Raw genomic sequence first — 16,280 nt, 5'->3', positions numbered from 1 at the left:
AAATATTTTTCTTACCTGGGGTATAGTCTTTTTTCAATTGACTGCTTTTTCATTCAATTTTGCGGGCAAAATTAGGCTTGTGAGGGCGCAAAATGCCAAAGTTTATTGCGTCATTCTTGGCACAAGATTTTTTTTGGCGCAAAGGTACGTCCGAGTTTCTTGCACAAGGTTGTGTGTCTACAATGAGGCAAGTGTGTCATTTCCGGATGTTGTTAGCACCAAAAAAATTTCAGTTTGCGTTGTGCGTCATACTTGGCGCCAAATAATTTCATTATTTTAAACCCTATTCCTATATGCCTCTTGCCTTTTTCTATGTCAGAGGGCTATGCTATTTGCATTTTTTTCCTATTCCTGAAACTGCCATATAAGGAAATTGATAATTTTGCTTTATATGTTGTTTTTTCTCTTACATTTGCAAGATGTCTCAATCTGATCCTGTCTCAAAAACCACTGTTGGAACCCTGCTGCCTGATAACAGTTCTATCAAAGCTAAGTGCATTTGTTGTAAATTTAGAATCTAAATCTCTTCTGCTAGAAGAGTTTCTGAATTATCTGCTCTTTTTTGTGAATCTCCTTTTCTAATTTTCCATCAGGATAAGGCAGTTTTGTGGACTTCATTTAAATTTCTACCTAAGGTTGTGAATTCTAAAAACATTAATAGAGAAATTGTTGTCCCTTCTTTGTATACTAATCCTAAGAATTCTTTGGAAAAATCCTTACATTCTTTGGATGTGGCAAGCGCTTTGAAATATTATGTTGAAGCTACTAAAGATTTCAGGAAGACTTCTACAGGTAGCCCTCAGTTTACGCCAGGTTTAAGTTCCAGGAGGAATGGTTGTAAATCGAAACCATTCTAAATTGAAACCAAGTTTATAATGTAAGTCAATGGGAAGTGAGTGAGTTAGGTTCCAGGCCCCTCTCAAAATTGTCATAAGTAACACCTAATACATTATTTTTAAAGGTATGAAATAAAGACTTTAAATGCTAAACAGCATTATAAACCTAATAATATAGATTGTATCATCATCAAACTAAGTTTAATGAACAAAAACATTTGCTAAACATCACCTAATAAAATAATTACACAACAGATTGCATCATTATCAAACTAAGTTTAATAAACAAAAACGTTTTATTTTTTACTTGCATTTTTTCTGCAAACATTTATCTGCATTGTTAGCATGTTAGATAATATTGGGTCTGCACCTATTCTATGCATTTTAATCTGCAGTGATTAATAGCCAGTTAGGCACCCTCACCTCAAGCAGCTGGACAGGAAAATAATAGGGAAGTGGCTGCTCGATAGCTCTGGTCTCATCTGTTTAAACAGATCAATTTCAGGCTGTTAAACTTGCTTAACTTTGCTGAAACACAAGCAGACAGCTCCACCTACTGGCTATTTTAATTAGTGCACTGCTTTTCAATGCATTTCAATAGCAGTCCCATGACTAGAAAAAAAGGTTGTTATTCTGAACCGGTGCAAATTGAACCAGCGTAAATCGAGGGCCACCTGTAGTCTATTTGTTATCTTTTCTGGTTCTAGGAAAGGTCAGAAGGCTTCTGCCATTTCCTTGGCATCTTGGTTAAAGCATTTGATTCATCAAGCTTATTTAGAGTTGGGTCAGGCCCTGCCTCAGAGAATTACAGCTCATTCTACTAGATCAGTCTCCACTTCGTGGGCTTTTAAGAATGAAGCTTCAGTTGATCAGATTTGCAAAGCAGCAACTTGGTCTTCTTTGCATACATTTACTAAATTCTACTGTTTTGATGTATTTGCTTCTTAGGAAGCAGTTTTTGGTAGAAAAGTTTTTCAGGCAGCTGTTTCAGTTTGATTCCTTTGCTTATGTTAAAGTTTTTTCTTTTCATTATGAGAATAAACTTATATTTTGGGTTGTGGATTAATCTTTTTCAGTGGAAAATGGCTGTTATTATTTTATCCCTCCATCTCTAGTGACTCTTCTGTGGAGTTCCACATCTTGGGTATTACTATCCCATACATCACTAGCTCATGGGCTCTTGAACATAATTTATGTAAGAACTTACCTGATAAATTCATGTCTTTCATATTGGTAAGAGTCAATGAGACCCATCCTTTTTATGGTGGTTATAATTTTTTGCATAAAACACAATTATTTCCAAATTCCTCTGTTGATGCTTTTTACTCCTTTCTTTATCACCCCACTACTTAAACTGAATTGTGGGTGTGGTGAGGGGTGTATTTATAGGAATTTTGATGTTTTGGAAACTTTGCCCCTTCCGGTAGGATTGTATATCCCATACGTCATTAGCTCATGGACTCTTGCCAATATGAAAGAAATGAATTTATCAGGTAAGTTCTTACATAAATTATGTTTTTTTGCTAAAGCATTTTATTTCTAGAAAAATGTCCATTTTACCTTTGTATTTAACGTTTGCCAATTAGGTTAAAAAGGGACATGAAACCCAGACATTTTCTTTTGTGACATACAATTTTAAACAACTTTCCAATTTACTTTTATTATCTAATCTGCTTCATTCTCTTGGTGTCCTTTGTTGAAGGAACAGTAATGCACTACTGGGAGCTAGCTAAAAGCCAATTGCAAAAGGCATATATGTGCAGTCACCAATCAGCAGCTTCTGAGCCTACCTAGGTATAATTTTCAACAAAGGATACAAATCAAATTAGATAATAGAAATTAATTGGAAGGTTATTTAAAATTGAATGTTCTTTATGAATAATGAAAGGAAAAAAAATGGGTTTTATGTCCCTTTAAATTGACAGATAAACAGATAGACAGGTAGGAGCTAGACAAATAGATGACGGATAGATAAACATACAGATATTATCACATAGAAACATAGATTTTGAGAGTTGATAAAAACCATAGGCCCAACAAGTTTGCCCAAAATTTCCTAAAAGTATAAACTAATCTAGTTTGTAGGACAGCTTTATTCTTGAAGTTCCCCGCAGTGTTTGTCATTCCCACCTCTATGAATACATAAATATATTTCTATAGAACCATACATGTCTGAGTGAATAATTACTGTTCAGCTTTCTGTACAGCCTTGAAATGACAGCATTTATGGATCAGACATCAAGCATGAATTATAGATTCTGATGACGCTGTCTTACTGACTTAGCTTGTTCTTATTTAACAGTTATGACCATGCAAACGGAACAGCCTCATTATTTTTATAGCCGTCTACAATACCATCTTTACTTAGATGTTGCTGGTCATTTATCATATTGGACAACAAATAATTAAAGGAGTCTGTTTTTATAATGCAGCATTTTATTTTTAGCTGTAAACCCAGTGACATTACTTGTAACCCATTGGCGGCTAGGAAAAGTAACATCAGTTTAGCAATGTATTGCAGATCTCTATCTCAGTCAGGGGACAAGGGGATGTGGGAATTTATCTCAAAGAATTGATAGCCTGCATATGCGAAAACACTATGGAAAAATAAATTTTTATGAAAATAAAGGGACTGCCAATAAATGCCAATAGAGTGTCCTAAGCATGCCTACTGTATGCCAGTCCTGCCCATTGTTGGAAGGTATGCATGTGACAGAGCATTGTTTGCATGACAAAATGGTTCAGTTAAAGCTGGTTATTTTGATGCTCACAGTATAACTCGGCCTTAAAGGGATACTAAACCCAACTTTTTTCTTTCATGATTCACATAGAGCAGGCAATTTTACTCTGATTATCAATTTTTCTTTGTTCTCTTGCTATCTTTATTTAAAATGCAGGAATGTATAACTTAGGAACCGGCACATTTTTGGTTCAGAACGTGGGTTGCACTTGCTTATTGGTAGCTAAATGTTGCCACCAACAAGCAAGCACTTATCTGGAATATAATTTTTTATTTGAATAAAATAGACTTTAATAGCCCTTTAATGTGAATTTTACTTGAATGTGTTCCTATGTTCCTAGGTATCTGTCAAAAAGCAGATCCTATATAATTATTTAAAAGATTTTAGCCAAAACAAACCATGTGAAGCACCTAAACCAAACTTCCAGGAATTCAATCTGCAATTTCATGCTTAAGCGACTTTTTCCAATGGAGACTTTTATTTGAATGTTTTTGCTCAATTTATTTCATTTTTCATATTAGTAGTTAAGAAAGTTTCTTTTTCAGAAAAACTATAAAAAAAATAATAAATATATATATATATATATATATATATATAAATGCAGCTCTTTGTAAACTAAAACAGCGAACTGTTCTAGCATGGATGGCTTATGTGTGTGTACATTAAACAGCGGGGTCTATAAAATAGCACATTGCAACTGTTCAGCTATGTAGAATGTAGACATACAGCTAAAGTTTATAACATGCTGAACACCCTTGCAGTTTTATGAGTGACTTAACAAATGGTCTGCGTTACAAAGATCAATTACGCTTTTTGCACAGTTAACGCTGCCAAATTATACATGTAACCATCTTCAAATAATTCATATATCATTCTCTCTCTCTCTTAAAAAAAAAATCACTTGGGCTCCAAAGCAGTGTAAACACACTGTGGGGACCTTCTCAAACAATTAGCAGCAGCCAAATTTCAACAAGTTTAAAGGTCAGACAATGCTTTTGTGTCTGAATGTATTTTGCAATCAAGTTTTTTGTGTGTGCGTATGTGTGCATGTGCGCATGTGTCTATTCAAGTGATCTTAGAGTCTAATATTGTAGGGAGAAAAACATCAGTAACTGGTGTAAGATCTGTGTAATGTTTCTGCCTTTCAGTTGGTAGAGATCATGGTCTTTATTCATCAACAGCCTCCTTACTCTCTCAGATGTTATTCTGTGCCATTTAACTAAATATCACCTATCTTATAGAATAACTGAGGTTGAAGAAACTGGTTGGATCACACTAACAACTAAATCATGTTCCTGTAACAAATATAACAACTGTTATTAAAGGGACAGTCAACACCAGAATTTTTGTTGTTTTAAAAGATAGATAATCCCTTAATTACCCATTCCCCAGTTTTGCATAACCAACACAGTTATAATTATACATGTTTTACCTCTGTAATTACCTTGTATCTAAGCCTCAGCAGACTTCCCCCTTATTGCAGTTCTTTTGTAGCCAATCAGATCTGTCTCCATGGTAAATTCCATGGTAAATTCACGTGCATGAGCTCAATGTTATCTATAGGAAACACGTGAACTAATGCCCTCTAGTGGTGAAAAACTATCAAAATGCATTTAGATTAGAGGCGGCCTTCAAGGTCTAAGAAATTAGCATATGAACCTCCTAGGTTTAGCTTTCAACTAAGAATACCAAGAGAACAAAGCAAAATTTGTGATAAAAGTAAATTGTAAAGTTGTTTAAAATTACATTCCCTATTTGAAACATGAAAGTTTTTTTGGACTTGACTGTCCCTTTAAGTAAAAAGGAACCTTACAGATAGAGCATATAATTTACATTTTTTTTCCCAATACTTCTATTATCTCATTTTCATTTGTTGTTTTTTTCTATGTTTATTAAAAGCATACTTAGGTAGGCCAGGAGCAGTAATATACTACTGTGATCTTGCTGAGGATTGGTGGTACTGTACTGCTGCTTGCTAAACAAAGGATACCAAAAGAATTAAGCAAATTGAATAACAGAAATAAATCAGAAAGTTGTAAAAATCTGTATGATCTGTCTGAATCATGAAAAGACAAACTTTGGGTTTCATGCCCCTCCCTTTACCAAAATATATCAAAATATCCAGGAACTTAGATGGAGATTGTTGAATATTACTTCCAGTTGACATTTGATGTAGCTAGGGTTGCCACCTCGGTCATATTTTCCTGGACACTTATCAGATACACATGCTTCAGGGTATGCAGGGAGGAACATGAATAGTGCTGTCCAGTGTCACTGTTCATATGCTGTTTAGGTTCACAATACATGTTCCCCTCTGAACACCCTGCAGCATGTGAAACTCATAAGTGTCCAGGAAAAGATGGCCGAGGTGGCAAGCCTAGATGTAGCCCTATAGATGCCTTATTACCAAAATTGAAAGATCAAGTTCAGATTACTTCAATAGCTTTCTTAAAACTTGTAGTGGTCATGTACAATGTACAAGCACTAAAATACCTATGAAATAAAGATTATTATTCTGTTATATCACAACACATCTGAGCTGTCTATAAATTAGCATATGCAAGATAGCAACATTTGCTAAAAAAGTAAAAAAAAAAAAAAGGTACAACTAAATATTATGTGGTTAAATTTGTTTGACATATCTTTGTATAGCTGGTAGATCTCACATAAATACAATAGCTTCATGGGTTACACCATCACATTCAAACTGCACAGTAAGCATGACTCAATCCAAAGTGGACCCCCCATGTCTTTTAAAGAGAAGAACTCTCTCTGGCACACAAATGGGTTAACACATAGGTAGATTCCTTACAGATCCAACATTTCAGGTTACCACATTCTTCCTTCTCCAGTAAACTTTAGAAAGAATAGAGTTAGTTCCCCCCAAATAAAGTATTTTAAAGGGTTTAGATATTCTGTAGAGATGAACAAGGGCATAGTGCCCCAATGAAGGGGTGCAAATGTCCTCAATGTGATTGTGCTCCTTAAATCTAAACAATACGTTTGATACCAATGTGCAACTCGTGTAACCCTCTCCACCTCCACAATTGCTACAGGTGTGTGGGCCATTGGAACAGTTTATATTATATTATATTTTAGTTTAAAAATGATGGGAGACAAAGAATGAGGATTCAATTGGTATTATGCATAGCAATGCAATGCCAAACAGGAATTAGCCATACAAATATATATTAATAGAATAGGAGATTTGCCTTATGGTTTAATTATATGTGTCAGACTGTATAGGTAACATGTGGATAAAAGACTATGCTAAATTAACCCCTTATCAGCCATAAAGAGTTGTGCTACAAACTTTTTTTTTTTTGGTAGTCAAAAGGTTAAAGCCAGTTTGATGTTTTCCATTGATATGTTTCAGTTTGGTCACGAGAGAAGCAAAGGGGCACATGTGTTCAGAAAAGATATGGTTTTTCACCTAGTAGGATGAATATTTTTTTTTTAACATGGTTATAACTACGTACATAACTGATAACCTTGCTGAAACTTACTACTGGACAACATGCACTGAACTGATAATCCTGTCAACAGGTTTCATACAGAAGTAAATGAAAATACCCAACAACTGTTTGTGTGAGATAATATGCCTGACCCCAGCTCAAAATGCTGAATAATATACAGAGAAAACTGATGCAAAACAATAGCAGATTGTGCAACTTAAAATGTTCCATTTCAGGGTGTGAAAGTTTGTTTAATTTAAACTAATAATAAACTACAAGTGATGAATAACTTGCAAAAAATCCTGTGATCAAGGGTTTCTCTGGGAATGTTAAGGATAGCAATAGCCCTTGTAAAGTTGTAACAAAAGATCTTAACATTGTATTGTGTTTTAAGAATACAACAGAAGGAAAGTGTCATCTACATAAAAGCAATTTTCTCAGCGCTGTTCAGGAGAAAGATAGACTCATCATGAGCACAATGTAAACTGCAAAGGCTTGATCACTTGTGGGCTATAAAACCAGTGAGATAGGTTATATTGTATTGTGTCTTATGTGCAACTGGTGAACTATATGCATTGTATGCATAGACACAAAACAGATTCACTTGCTTAATATAAAGAATGTGCATTTTTTGTTGACACAAAATTCAGTGTGTGCCTACAGAGACACACACTGCAGTGTATGCAGCATATGCATTTTTTTAATAGTCAAAAATGCAGTGTCTGTGTAGTGACAAAAAATGAAATGTAGACACAGAATCCCACATAAAGTATATGCATCTAGAAACACAATCAGTTTGTTCAGTCACATGTTTAGCGTTTTCCTTTAGTGACACTCATTTCAATACATGAACAGTAACAAAATAGTCAAATTATAATGTGTATAGTGTCAACAATACTGCTGATGCATTTAGTGACATATACACCAATCTGTACACAATGAGTCACAAATACATTTTACACATTTAATGACACATGCTACAATTTGTATATTGAAAATCACTAATTCCCTGTGTGCCTTTGGTGACACTATTTGCTATGAGTATATACATGTCACAAATGTGCTGTGTGTCTTCAGTGACACAATTTGCTATGTATTTGCTAGTCAAAAATACACTGTGTGCTTTTAGTGTCACAAATTGGCAACTTGTACAAAGTCACACAAATGCACTGTGTGCATTTAGTGACAAGTGCTATGTGTTTAAACATAGTCACAAATGTAATATGTGTCTTTAGTGACACAATTTAAGTGTCAACTATGCACCGTGTGCCCTTAGATATTTTCAATATGCTTTGAATTACTCAAATTTGAAGGTTTACAAATAATCACAAATGCTATTAAAGATAACAGATGCAGCTTATGAAATTAATGGTAAAACTGCAATATGTGCAGTCACAAATACAGTTTATATATAGTAACACAAACTACAATGTATACACACATGTACTTTACATTCCAATAAGTGATTCCGGAAGCACCCATAGTGTGTGTGTATATATATATATATATATATATATATATATATATATATATATAGCTCAAGTACCATACTGACCTATACAGAGAAGCATTACTAAAATCCCATTGCCTTTGTTACATCTGCTTAGAAATGATACATTTGCATAAACTAATTGTGATAACTGGTTCTAAAATAAAAAAAAGTCAGAGAAGAAAGCAGAATAATCATCAGATACTTACAGTGGAAATCAGCCAAGAAACCAGCAAAATGCTGCACTTCCCTATAAACCCCATAGCTGAAATGGCACTTCCAGGTGTCTCCCAATTCTTTAGTCCTTGAAAATTCCTCTTCTGTTATTATTAAGTGAATTGTTAGATACCACTCCTGCAGGATCCGGTGCAATGTTTCCACCAAACTGTGATATGGGAGAATAGCTGCCCCACAAAATATTCACTTGTAGATCCCTGTCCTGTTATTGTCAGCTAAACAGATGATTGTCACCTTCAGTCAGGTGCAGTTTTTCCCACCAAGGTGCTCTTTAAAAAAATCCCTGCAACTCAGAGCACTTCCCAGTTATCCATTAAAATCCTCTAGATCCCTACAGGTCAGCAGGAGAATCCCTCACGCACCCCTTACAGGGGATCCCGCCGGTGTATGCACAGCTCACTCTTCTCACACTACCTCCTTATTGCGCTCTACTTTCATTAAGAAAGTCTGAGAAGGCAAAGACAAGCTGCCAATCAGTGAGCAGAATCAGCAGCCAATCAGCTGTGATAAAGGAGGGGCCCGGGCAGGGCTCAGCAGGCTGCAGTATGTGTGTGAGTGATACAAATTCAGTGATGAGTCTGATACAGAGGAGCATGGTGTCTTATATAGAGAAGCAGGGCGAGAGCTCAGCACTGTCTTATATAGAGAAGCAGGATAAGAGCTCAGCACTGTGTGTTATATAGAGAAGCAGGATGAGAGCTCAGCACTGTGTGTTATATAGAGAGGCAGAGTGAGAGCTCAGCACTGTGTCTTATACAGAGAAGTAGAGTGAGAGCTCAGCACTGTGTCTTATATAGAGAAGCAGGATGAGAGCTCAGCACTGTTTTATATAGAGAAGCAGGATGAGAGCTCAGCACTGTGTGTTATATAGAGAAGCAGGATGAGAGCTCAGCACTGTGTGTTATATAGAGAGGCAGGGCGAGAGCTCAGCACTGTGTCTTATATAGAGAAGCAGGATAAGAGCTCAGCACTGTGTGTTATATAGAGAAGCAGGATGAGAGCTCAGCACTGTGTGTTATATAGAGAAGCAGAGTGAGAGCTCAGCACTGTGTCTTATACAGAGAAGCAGAGTGAGAGCTCAGCACTGTGTCTTATATAGAGAAGCAGGATGAGAGCTCAGCACTGTTTTATATAGAGAAGCAGGATGAGAGCTCAGCACTGTGTGTTATATAGAGAAGCAGAGTGAGAGCTCAGCACTGTCTTATATAGAGAAGCAGAGTGAGAGCTCAGCACTGTGTGTTATATAGAGAAGCAGAGTGAGAGCTCAGCACTGTCTTATATAGAGAAGCAGAGTGAGAGCTCAGCACTGTGTGTTATATAGAGAAGCAGAGTGAGAGCTCAGCACTGTGTCTTATACAGAGAAGCAGGGCGAGAGCTCAGCACTGTGTCTTATATAGAGAAGCAGGATAAGAGCTCAGCACTGTGTGTTATATAGAGAAGCAGGATGAGAGCTCAGCACTGTGTGTTATATAGAGAAGCAGAGTGAGAGCTCAGCACTGTGTCTTATACAGAGAAGCAGCTTGAGAGCTCAGCACTGTCTAATACAGAGAAGCAGAGTGAGAGCTCAGCACTGTGTTTTATACAGAGAAGCAGAGTGAGAGCTCAGCACTGTGTTTTATACAGAGAAGCAGAGTGAGAGCTCAGCACTGTGTCTTATACAGAGGAGCAGGATGAGAGCTCAGCACTGTGTCTTATACAGAGAAGCAGAGTGAGAGCTCAGCACTGTGTTTTATACAGAGAAGCAGGGTGAGAGCTCAGCACTGTGTCTTATACAGAGGAGCAGGATGAGAGCTCAGCACTGTGTCTTATACAGAGAAGCAGAGTGAGAGCTCAGCACTATGTTTTATACAGAGAAGCAGGGTGAGAGCTCAGTACTGTGTCTTATACAGAGAAGCAGAGTGAGAGCTCAGCACTATGTCTTATACAGAGGAGCAGGGTGAGAGCTCAGGTGAGAGCTCGGCACTGTGTCTTATACAGAGAAGAAGGATGAGAGCTCAGCACTGTGTCTTATACAGAAAAACAGGATGCGAGCTCAGCACTGTGTCTTATACAGAGAAGCAGGATGAGAGCTCAGCACTGTGTCTTATACAGAGAAGGAGGGTGAGAGCTCAGCACTGTGTTTTATACAGAGAAGCAGAGTGAGAGCTCAGCACTGTGTTTTATACAGAGAAGCAGAGTGAGAGCTCAGCACTGTGTCTTATACAGAGAAGCAGAGTGAGAGCTCAGCACTGTTTTATACAGAGGAGCAGGGTGAGAGCTCAGCACTGTGTCTTATACAGAGAAGCAGGATGAGAGCTCAGCACTGTGTCTTATACAGAGAAGCAGAGTGAGAGCTCAGCACTGTGTCTTATACAGAGGAACAGGGTGAGAGCTCAGCACATGTGACTTATACAGAGGAGCAGGATGAGAGCTCAGCACTGTCTTATACAGAGAAGCAGAGTGAGAGCTCAGCAGTGTGTTATATAGAGAAGCAGGATGAGAGCTCAGCACTGTGTCTTATATAAAGAAGCAGGGGGAGAGCTCAGCACTGTGTCTTATACAGAGGATCAGAGTGAGAGCTCAGCACTGTGTCTTATACAGAGAAGCAGGATGAGAGCTCAGCACTGTGTCTTATACAGAGAAGCAGGATGAGAGATCAGCACTGTGTTTTATATAGAGGAGCAGAGTGAGAGCTCAGCACTGTGTTTTATACAGAGCAGCAGAGTGAGAGCTCAGCACTGTGTCTTATACAGAGAAGCAGAGTGAGAGCTCAGCACTGTGTCTTATACAGAGAAGCAGAGTGAGAGCTCAGCACTGTGTTTTATATAGAGAAGCAGGGCGAGAGCTCAGCACTGTGTCTTATATAGAGAAGCAGGATGAGAGCTCAGCACTGTGTGTTATATAGAGAAGCAGGATGAGAGCTCAGCACTGTGTGTTATATAGAGAAGCAGAGTGAGAGCTCAGCACTGTGTCTTATACAGAGAAGCAGTTTGAGAGCTCAGCACTGTGTCTTATACAGAGAAGCAGAGTGAGAGCTCAGCACTGTGTTTTATACATAGAAGCAGGATGAGAGCTCAGCAATGTGTTTTATACAGAGAAGCAGGGCGAGAGCTCAGCACTGTGTGTTATACAGAGAAGCAGAGTGAGAGCTCAGCACTGTGTTTTATACAGAGAAGCAGAGTGAGAGCTCAGCACTGTGTTTTATACAGAGAAGCAGAGTGAGAGCTCAGCACTGTGTTTTATACAGAGAAGCAGGGTGAGAGCTCAGCACTGCGTTTTATACAGAGAAGCAGGGTGAGAGCTCAGCACTGTGTTTTATACAGAGAAGCAGGGTGAGAGCTCAGCACTGTGTTTTATACAGAGAAGCAGAGTGAGAGCTAAGCACTGTGTCTTATACAGAGGAGCAGGATGAGAGCTCAGCACTGTGTCTTATACAGAGAAGCAGAGTGAGAGCTCAGCACTGTGTTTTATACAGAGAAGCAGGGTGAGAGCTCAGCACTGTGTCTTATACAGAGGAGCAGGATGAGAGCTCAGCACTGTGTCTTATACACAGAAGCAGAGTGAGAGCTCAGCACTGTGTTTTATACAGAGAAGCAGGGTGAGAGCTCAGCACTGTGTCTTATACAGAGAAGCAGAGTGAGAGCTCAGCACTGTGTCTTATACAGAGGAGCAGGGTGAGAGCTCAGGTGAGAGCTCAGCACTGTGTCTTATACAGAGGATCAGAGTGAGAGCTCAGCACTGTGTCTTATACAGAGAAGAAGGATGAGAGCTCAGCACTGTGTCTTATACAGAGAAACAGAATGAGAGCTCAGCACTGTGTCTTATACAGAGAAGCAGGATGAGAGCTCAGCACTGTGTCTTATACAGAGAAGGAGGGTGAGAGCTCAGCACTGTGTTTTATACAGAGAAGCAGAGTGAGAGCTCAGCACTGTGTCTTATACAGAGAAGCAGAGTGAGAGCTCAGCACTGTGTTTTATACAGAGGAGCAGGGTGAGAGCTCAGCACTGTGTCTTATACAGAGGAGCAGGGTGAGAGCTCCGCACTGTGTCTTATACAGAGAAGCAGAGTGAGAGCTCAGCACTGTGTTTTATACAGAGAAGCAGGGTGAGAGCTCAGCACTGTGTCTTATACAGAGGAGCAGGGTGAGAGCTCAGCACATGTGACTTATACAGAGGAGCAGGATGAGAGCTCAGCACTGTCTTATACAGAGAAGCAGAGTGAGAGCTCAGCAGTGTGTTATATAGAGAAGCAGGATGAGAGCTCAGCACTGTGTCTTATATAAAGAAGCAGGGTGAGAGCTCAGCACTGTTTCTTATACAGAGGAGCAGAGTGAGAGCTCAGGTGAGAGCTCAGCACTGTGTCTTATACAGAGGATCAGAGTGAGAGCTCAGCACTGTGTCTTATACAGAGAAGCAGGATGAGAGCTCAGCACTGTGTCTTATACAGAGAAGCAGGATGAGAGATCAGCACTGTGTTTTATATAGAGGAGCAGAGGGAGAGCTCAGCACTGTGTCTTATACAGAGAAGCAGAGTGAGAGCTCAGCACTGTGTATTATACAGAGAAGCAGAGTGAGAGCTCAGCACTGTGTTTTATACAGAGAAGCAGGGTGAGAGCTCAGCACTGTGTTTTATACAGAGAAGCAGGGTAAGAGCTCAGCACTGTGTTTTATACAGAGAAGAAGGGTGAGAGCTCAGCACTGTGTTTTATACAGATAAGCAGGGTGAGAGCTCAGCACTGTGTTTTATACAGAGAAGCAAAGTGAGAGTTCAGCACTGTGTCTTATACAGAGGAGCAGGATGAGAGCTCAGCACTGTGTCTTATACAGAGAAGCAGAGTGAGAGCTCAGCACTGTGTTTTATACAGAGAAGCAGAGTGAGAGCTCAGCACTGTGTCTTATGCAGAGGAGCAGAATGAGAGCTCAGCACTGTGTCTTATACACAGAAGCAGAGTGAGAGCTCAGCACTGTGTTTTATACAGAGAAGCAGGGTGAGAGCTCAGCACTGTGTCTTATACAGAGAAGCAGAGTGAGAGCTCAGCACTGTGTCTTATACAGAGGAGCAGGGTGAGAGCTCAGGTGAGAGCTCAGCACTGTGTCTTATACAGAGGATCAGAGTGAGAGCTCAGCACTGTGTCTTATACAGAGAAGAAGGATGAGAGCTCAGCACTGTGTCTTATACAGAGAAACAGAATGAGAGCTCAGCACTGTGTCTTATACAGAGAAGCAGGATGAGAGCTCAGCACTGTGTCTTATACAGAGAAGGAGGGTGAGAGCTCAGCACTGTGTTTTATACAGAGAAGCAGAGTGAGAGCTCAGCACTGTGTCTTATACAGAGAAGCAGAGTGAGAGCTCAGCACTGTGTTTTATACAGAGGAGCAGGGTGAGAGCTCAGCACTGTGTCTTATACAGAGGAGCAGGGTGAGAGCTCCGCACTGTGTCTTATACAGAGAAGCAGAGTGAGAGCTCAGCACTGTGTTTTATACAGAGAAGCAGGGTGAGAGCTCAGCACTGTGTCTTATACAGAGGAGCAGGGTGAGAGCTCAGCACATGTGACTTATACAGAGGAGCAGGATGAGAGCTCAGCACTGTCTTATACAGAGAAGCAGAGTGAGAGCTCAGCAGTGTGTTATATAGAGAAGCAGGATGAGAGCTCAGCACTGTGTCTTATACAGAGAAGCAGGATGAGAGATCAGCACTGTGTTTTATATAGAGGAGCAGAGGGAGAGCTCAGCACTGTGTCTTATACAGAGAAGCAGAGTGAGAGCTCAGCACTGTGTATTATACAGAGAAGCAGAGTGAGAGCTCAGCACTGTGTTTTATACAGAGAAGCAGGGTGAGAGCTCAGCACTGTGTTTTATACAGAGAAGCAGGGTAAGAGCTCAGCACTGTGTTTTATACAGAGAAGAAGGGTGAGAGCTCAGCACTGTGTTTTATACAGATAAGCAGGGTGAGAGCTCAGCACTGTGTTTTATACAGAGAAGCAAAGTGAGAGTTCAGCACTGTGTCTTATACAGAGGAGCAGGATGAGAGCTCAGCACTGTGTCTTATACAGAGAAGCAGAGTGAGAGCTCAGCACTGTGTTTTATACAGAGAAGCAGAGTGAGAGCTCAGCACTGTGTCTTATGCAGAGGAGCAGAATGAGAGCTCAGCACTGTGTCTTATACACAGAAGCAGAGTGAGAGCTCAGCACTGTGTTTTATACAGAGAAGCAGGGTGAGAGCTCAGCACTGTGTCTTATACAGAGAAGCAGGGTGAGAGCTCAGCACTGTGTATTATACAGAGGAGCAGGGTGAGAGCTCAGGTGAGAGCTCAGCACTGTGTCTTATACAGAGGAGCAGAGTGAGAGCTCAGCACTGTGTCTTATACAGAGAAGAAGGATGAGAGCTCAGCACTGTGTCTTATACAGAGAAACAGAATGAGAGCTCAGCACTGTGTCTTATACAGAGAAGCAGGATGAGAGCTCAGCACTGTGTCTTATACAGAGAAGGAGGGTGAGAGCTCAGCACTGTGTTTTATACAGAGAAGCAGAGTGAGAGCTCAGCACTGTGTCTTATACAGAGAAGCAGAGTGAGAGCTCAGCACTGTGTTTTATACAGAGGAGCAGGGTGAGAGCTCAGCACTGTGTCTTATACAGAGGAGCAGGGTGAGAGCTCAGCACTGTGTCTTATACAGAGAAGCAGTGTGAGAGCTCAGCACTGTGTTTTATACAGAGAAGCAGGGTGAGAGCTCAGCACTGTGTCTTATACAGAGGAGCAGGGTGAGAGCTCAGCACATGTGACTTATACAGAGGAGCAGGATGAGAGCTCAGCACTGTCTTATACAGAGAAGCAGAGTGAGAGCTCAGCAGTGTGTTATATAGAGAAGCAGGATGAGAGCTCAGCACTGTGTCTTATATAAAGAAGCAGGGTGAGAGCTCAGCACTGTTTCTTATACAGAGGAGCAGAGTGAGAGCTCAGGTGAGAGCTCAGCACTGTGTCTTATACAGAGGATCAGAGTGAGAGCTCAGCACTGTGTCTTATACAGAGAAGCAGGATGAGAGCTCAGCACTGTGTCTTATACAGAGAAGCAGGATGAGAGATCAGCACTGTGTTTTATATAGAGGAGCAGAGGGAGAGCTCAGCACTGTGTCTTATACAGAGAAGCAGAGTGAGAGCTCAGCACTGTGTATTATACAGAGAAGCAGAGTGAGAGCTCAGCACTGTGTTTTATACAGAGAAGCAGGGTGAGAGCTCAGCACTGTGTTTTATACAGATAAGCAGGGTGAGAGCTCAGCACTGTGTTTTATACAGAGAAGCAAAGTGAGAGTTCAGCACTGTGTCTTATACAGAGGAGCAGGATGAGAGCTCAGCACTGTGTCTTATACAGAGAAGCAGAGTGAGAGCTCAGCACTGTGTTTTATACAGAGAAGCAGAGTGAGAGCTCAGCACTGTGTCTTATGCAGAGGAGCAGAATGAGAGCTCAGCACTGTGTCTTATACAGAGAAGCAGAGTGAGAGCTCAGCACTGTTTTATACAGAGAAGCAGGGTGAGAGCTCAGCACTGTGT

General features: G+C 40.1%; 1 protein-coding gene across 1 annotated transcript in view; it reads right to left on the bottom strand.

Moving 5' to 3' along the window:
* VIPR1 (vasoactive intestinal peptide receptor 1) overlaps positions 1 to 9,150 on the bottom strand; it is a 576,370-nt gene extending 567,220 nt beyond the window's left edge. Inside the window, exon 1 of the mRNA XM_053713746.1 lies at positions 8,731 to 9,150. Within this exon, the coding sequence (XP_053569721.1) occupies positions 8,731 to 8,784 (54 nt within the window). The 5' untranslated portion in view covers positions 8,785 to 9,150. The remainder of the gene's footprint in view (positions 1 to 8,730) is intronic.
* Positions 9,151 to 16,280: the final 7,130 nt, after the last annotated feature.

The sequence above is a fragment of the Bombina bombina genome, chromosome 5 (assembly GCF_027579735.1).
Source record: "Bombina bombina isolate aBomBom1 chromosome 5, aBomBom1.pri, whole genome shotgun sequence".
NCBI classification, from domain to species: Eukaryota; Metazoa; Chordata; class Amphibia; order Anura; family Bombinatoridae; genus Bombina; species Bombina bombina.
This window is presented reverse-complemented; position numbering and strand designations above follow the sequence as displayed.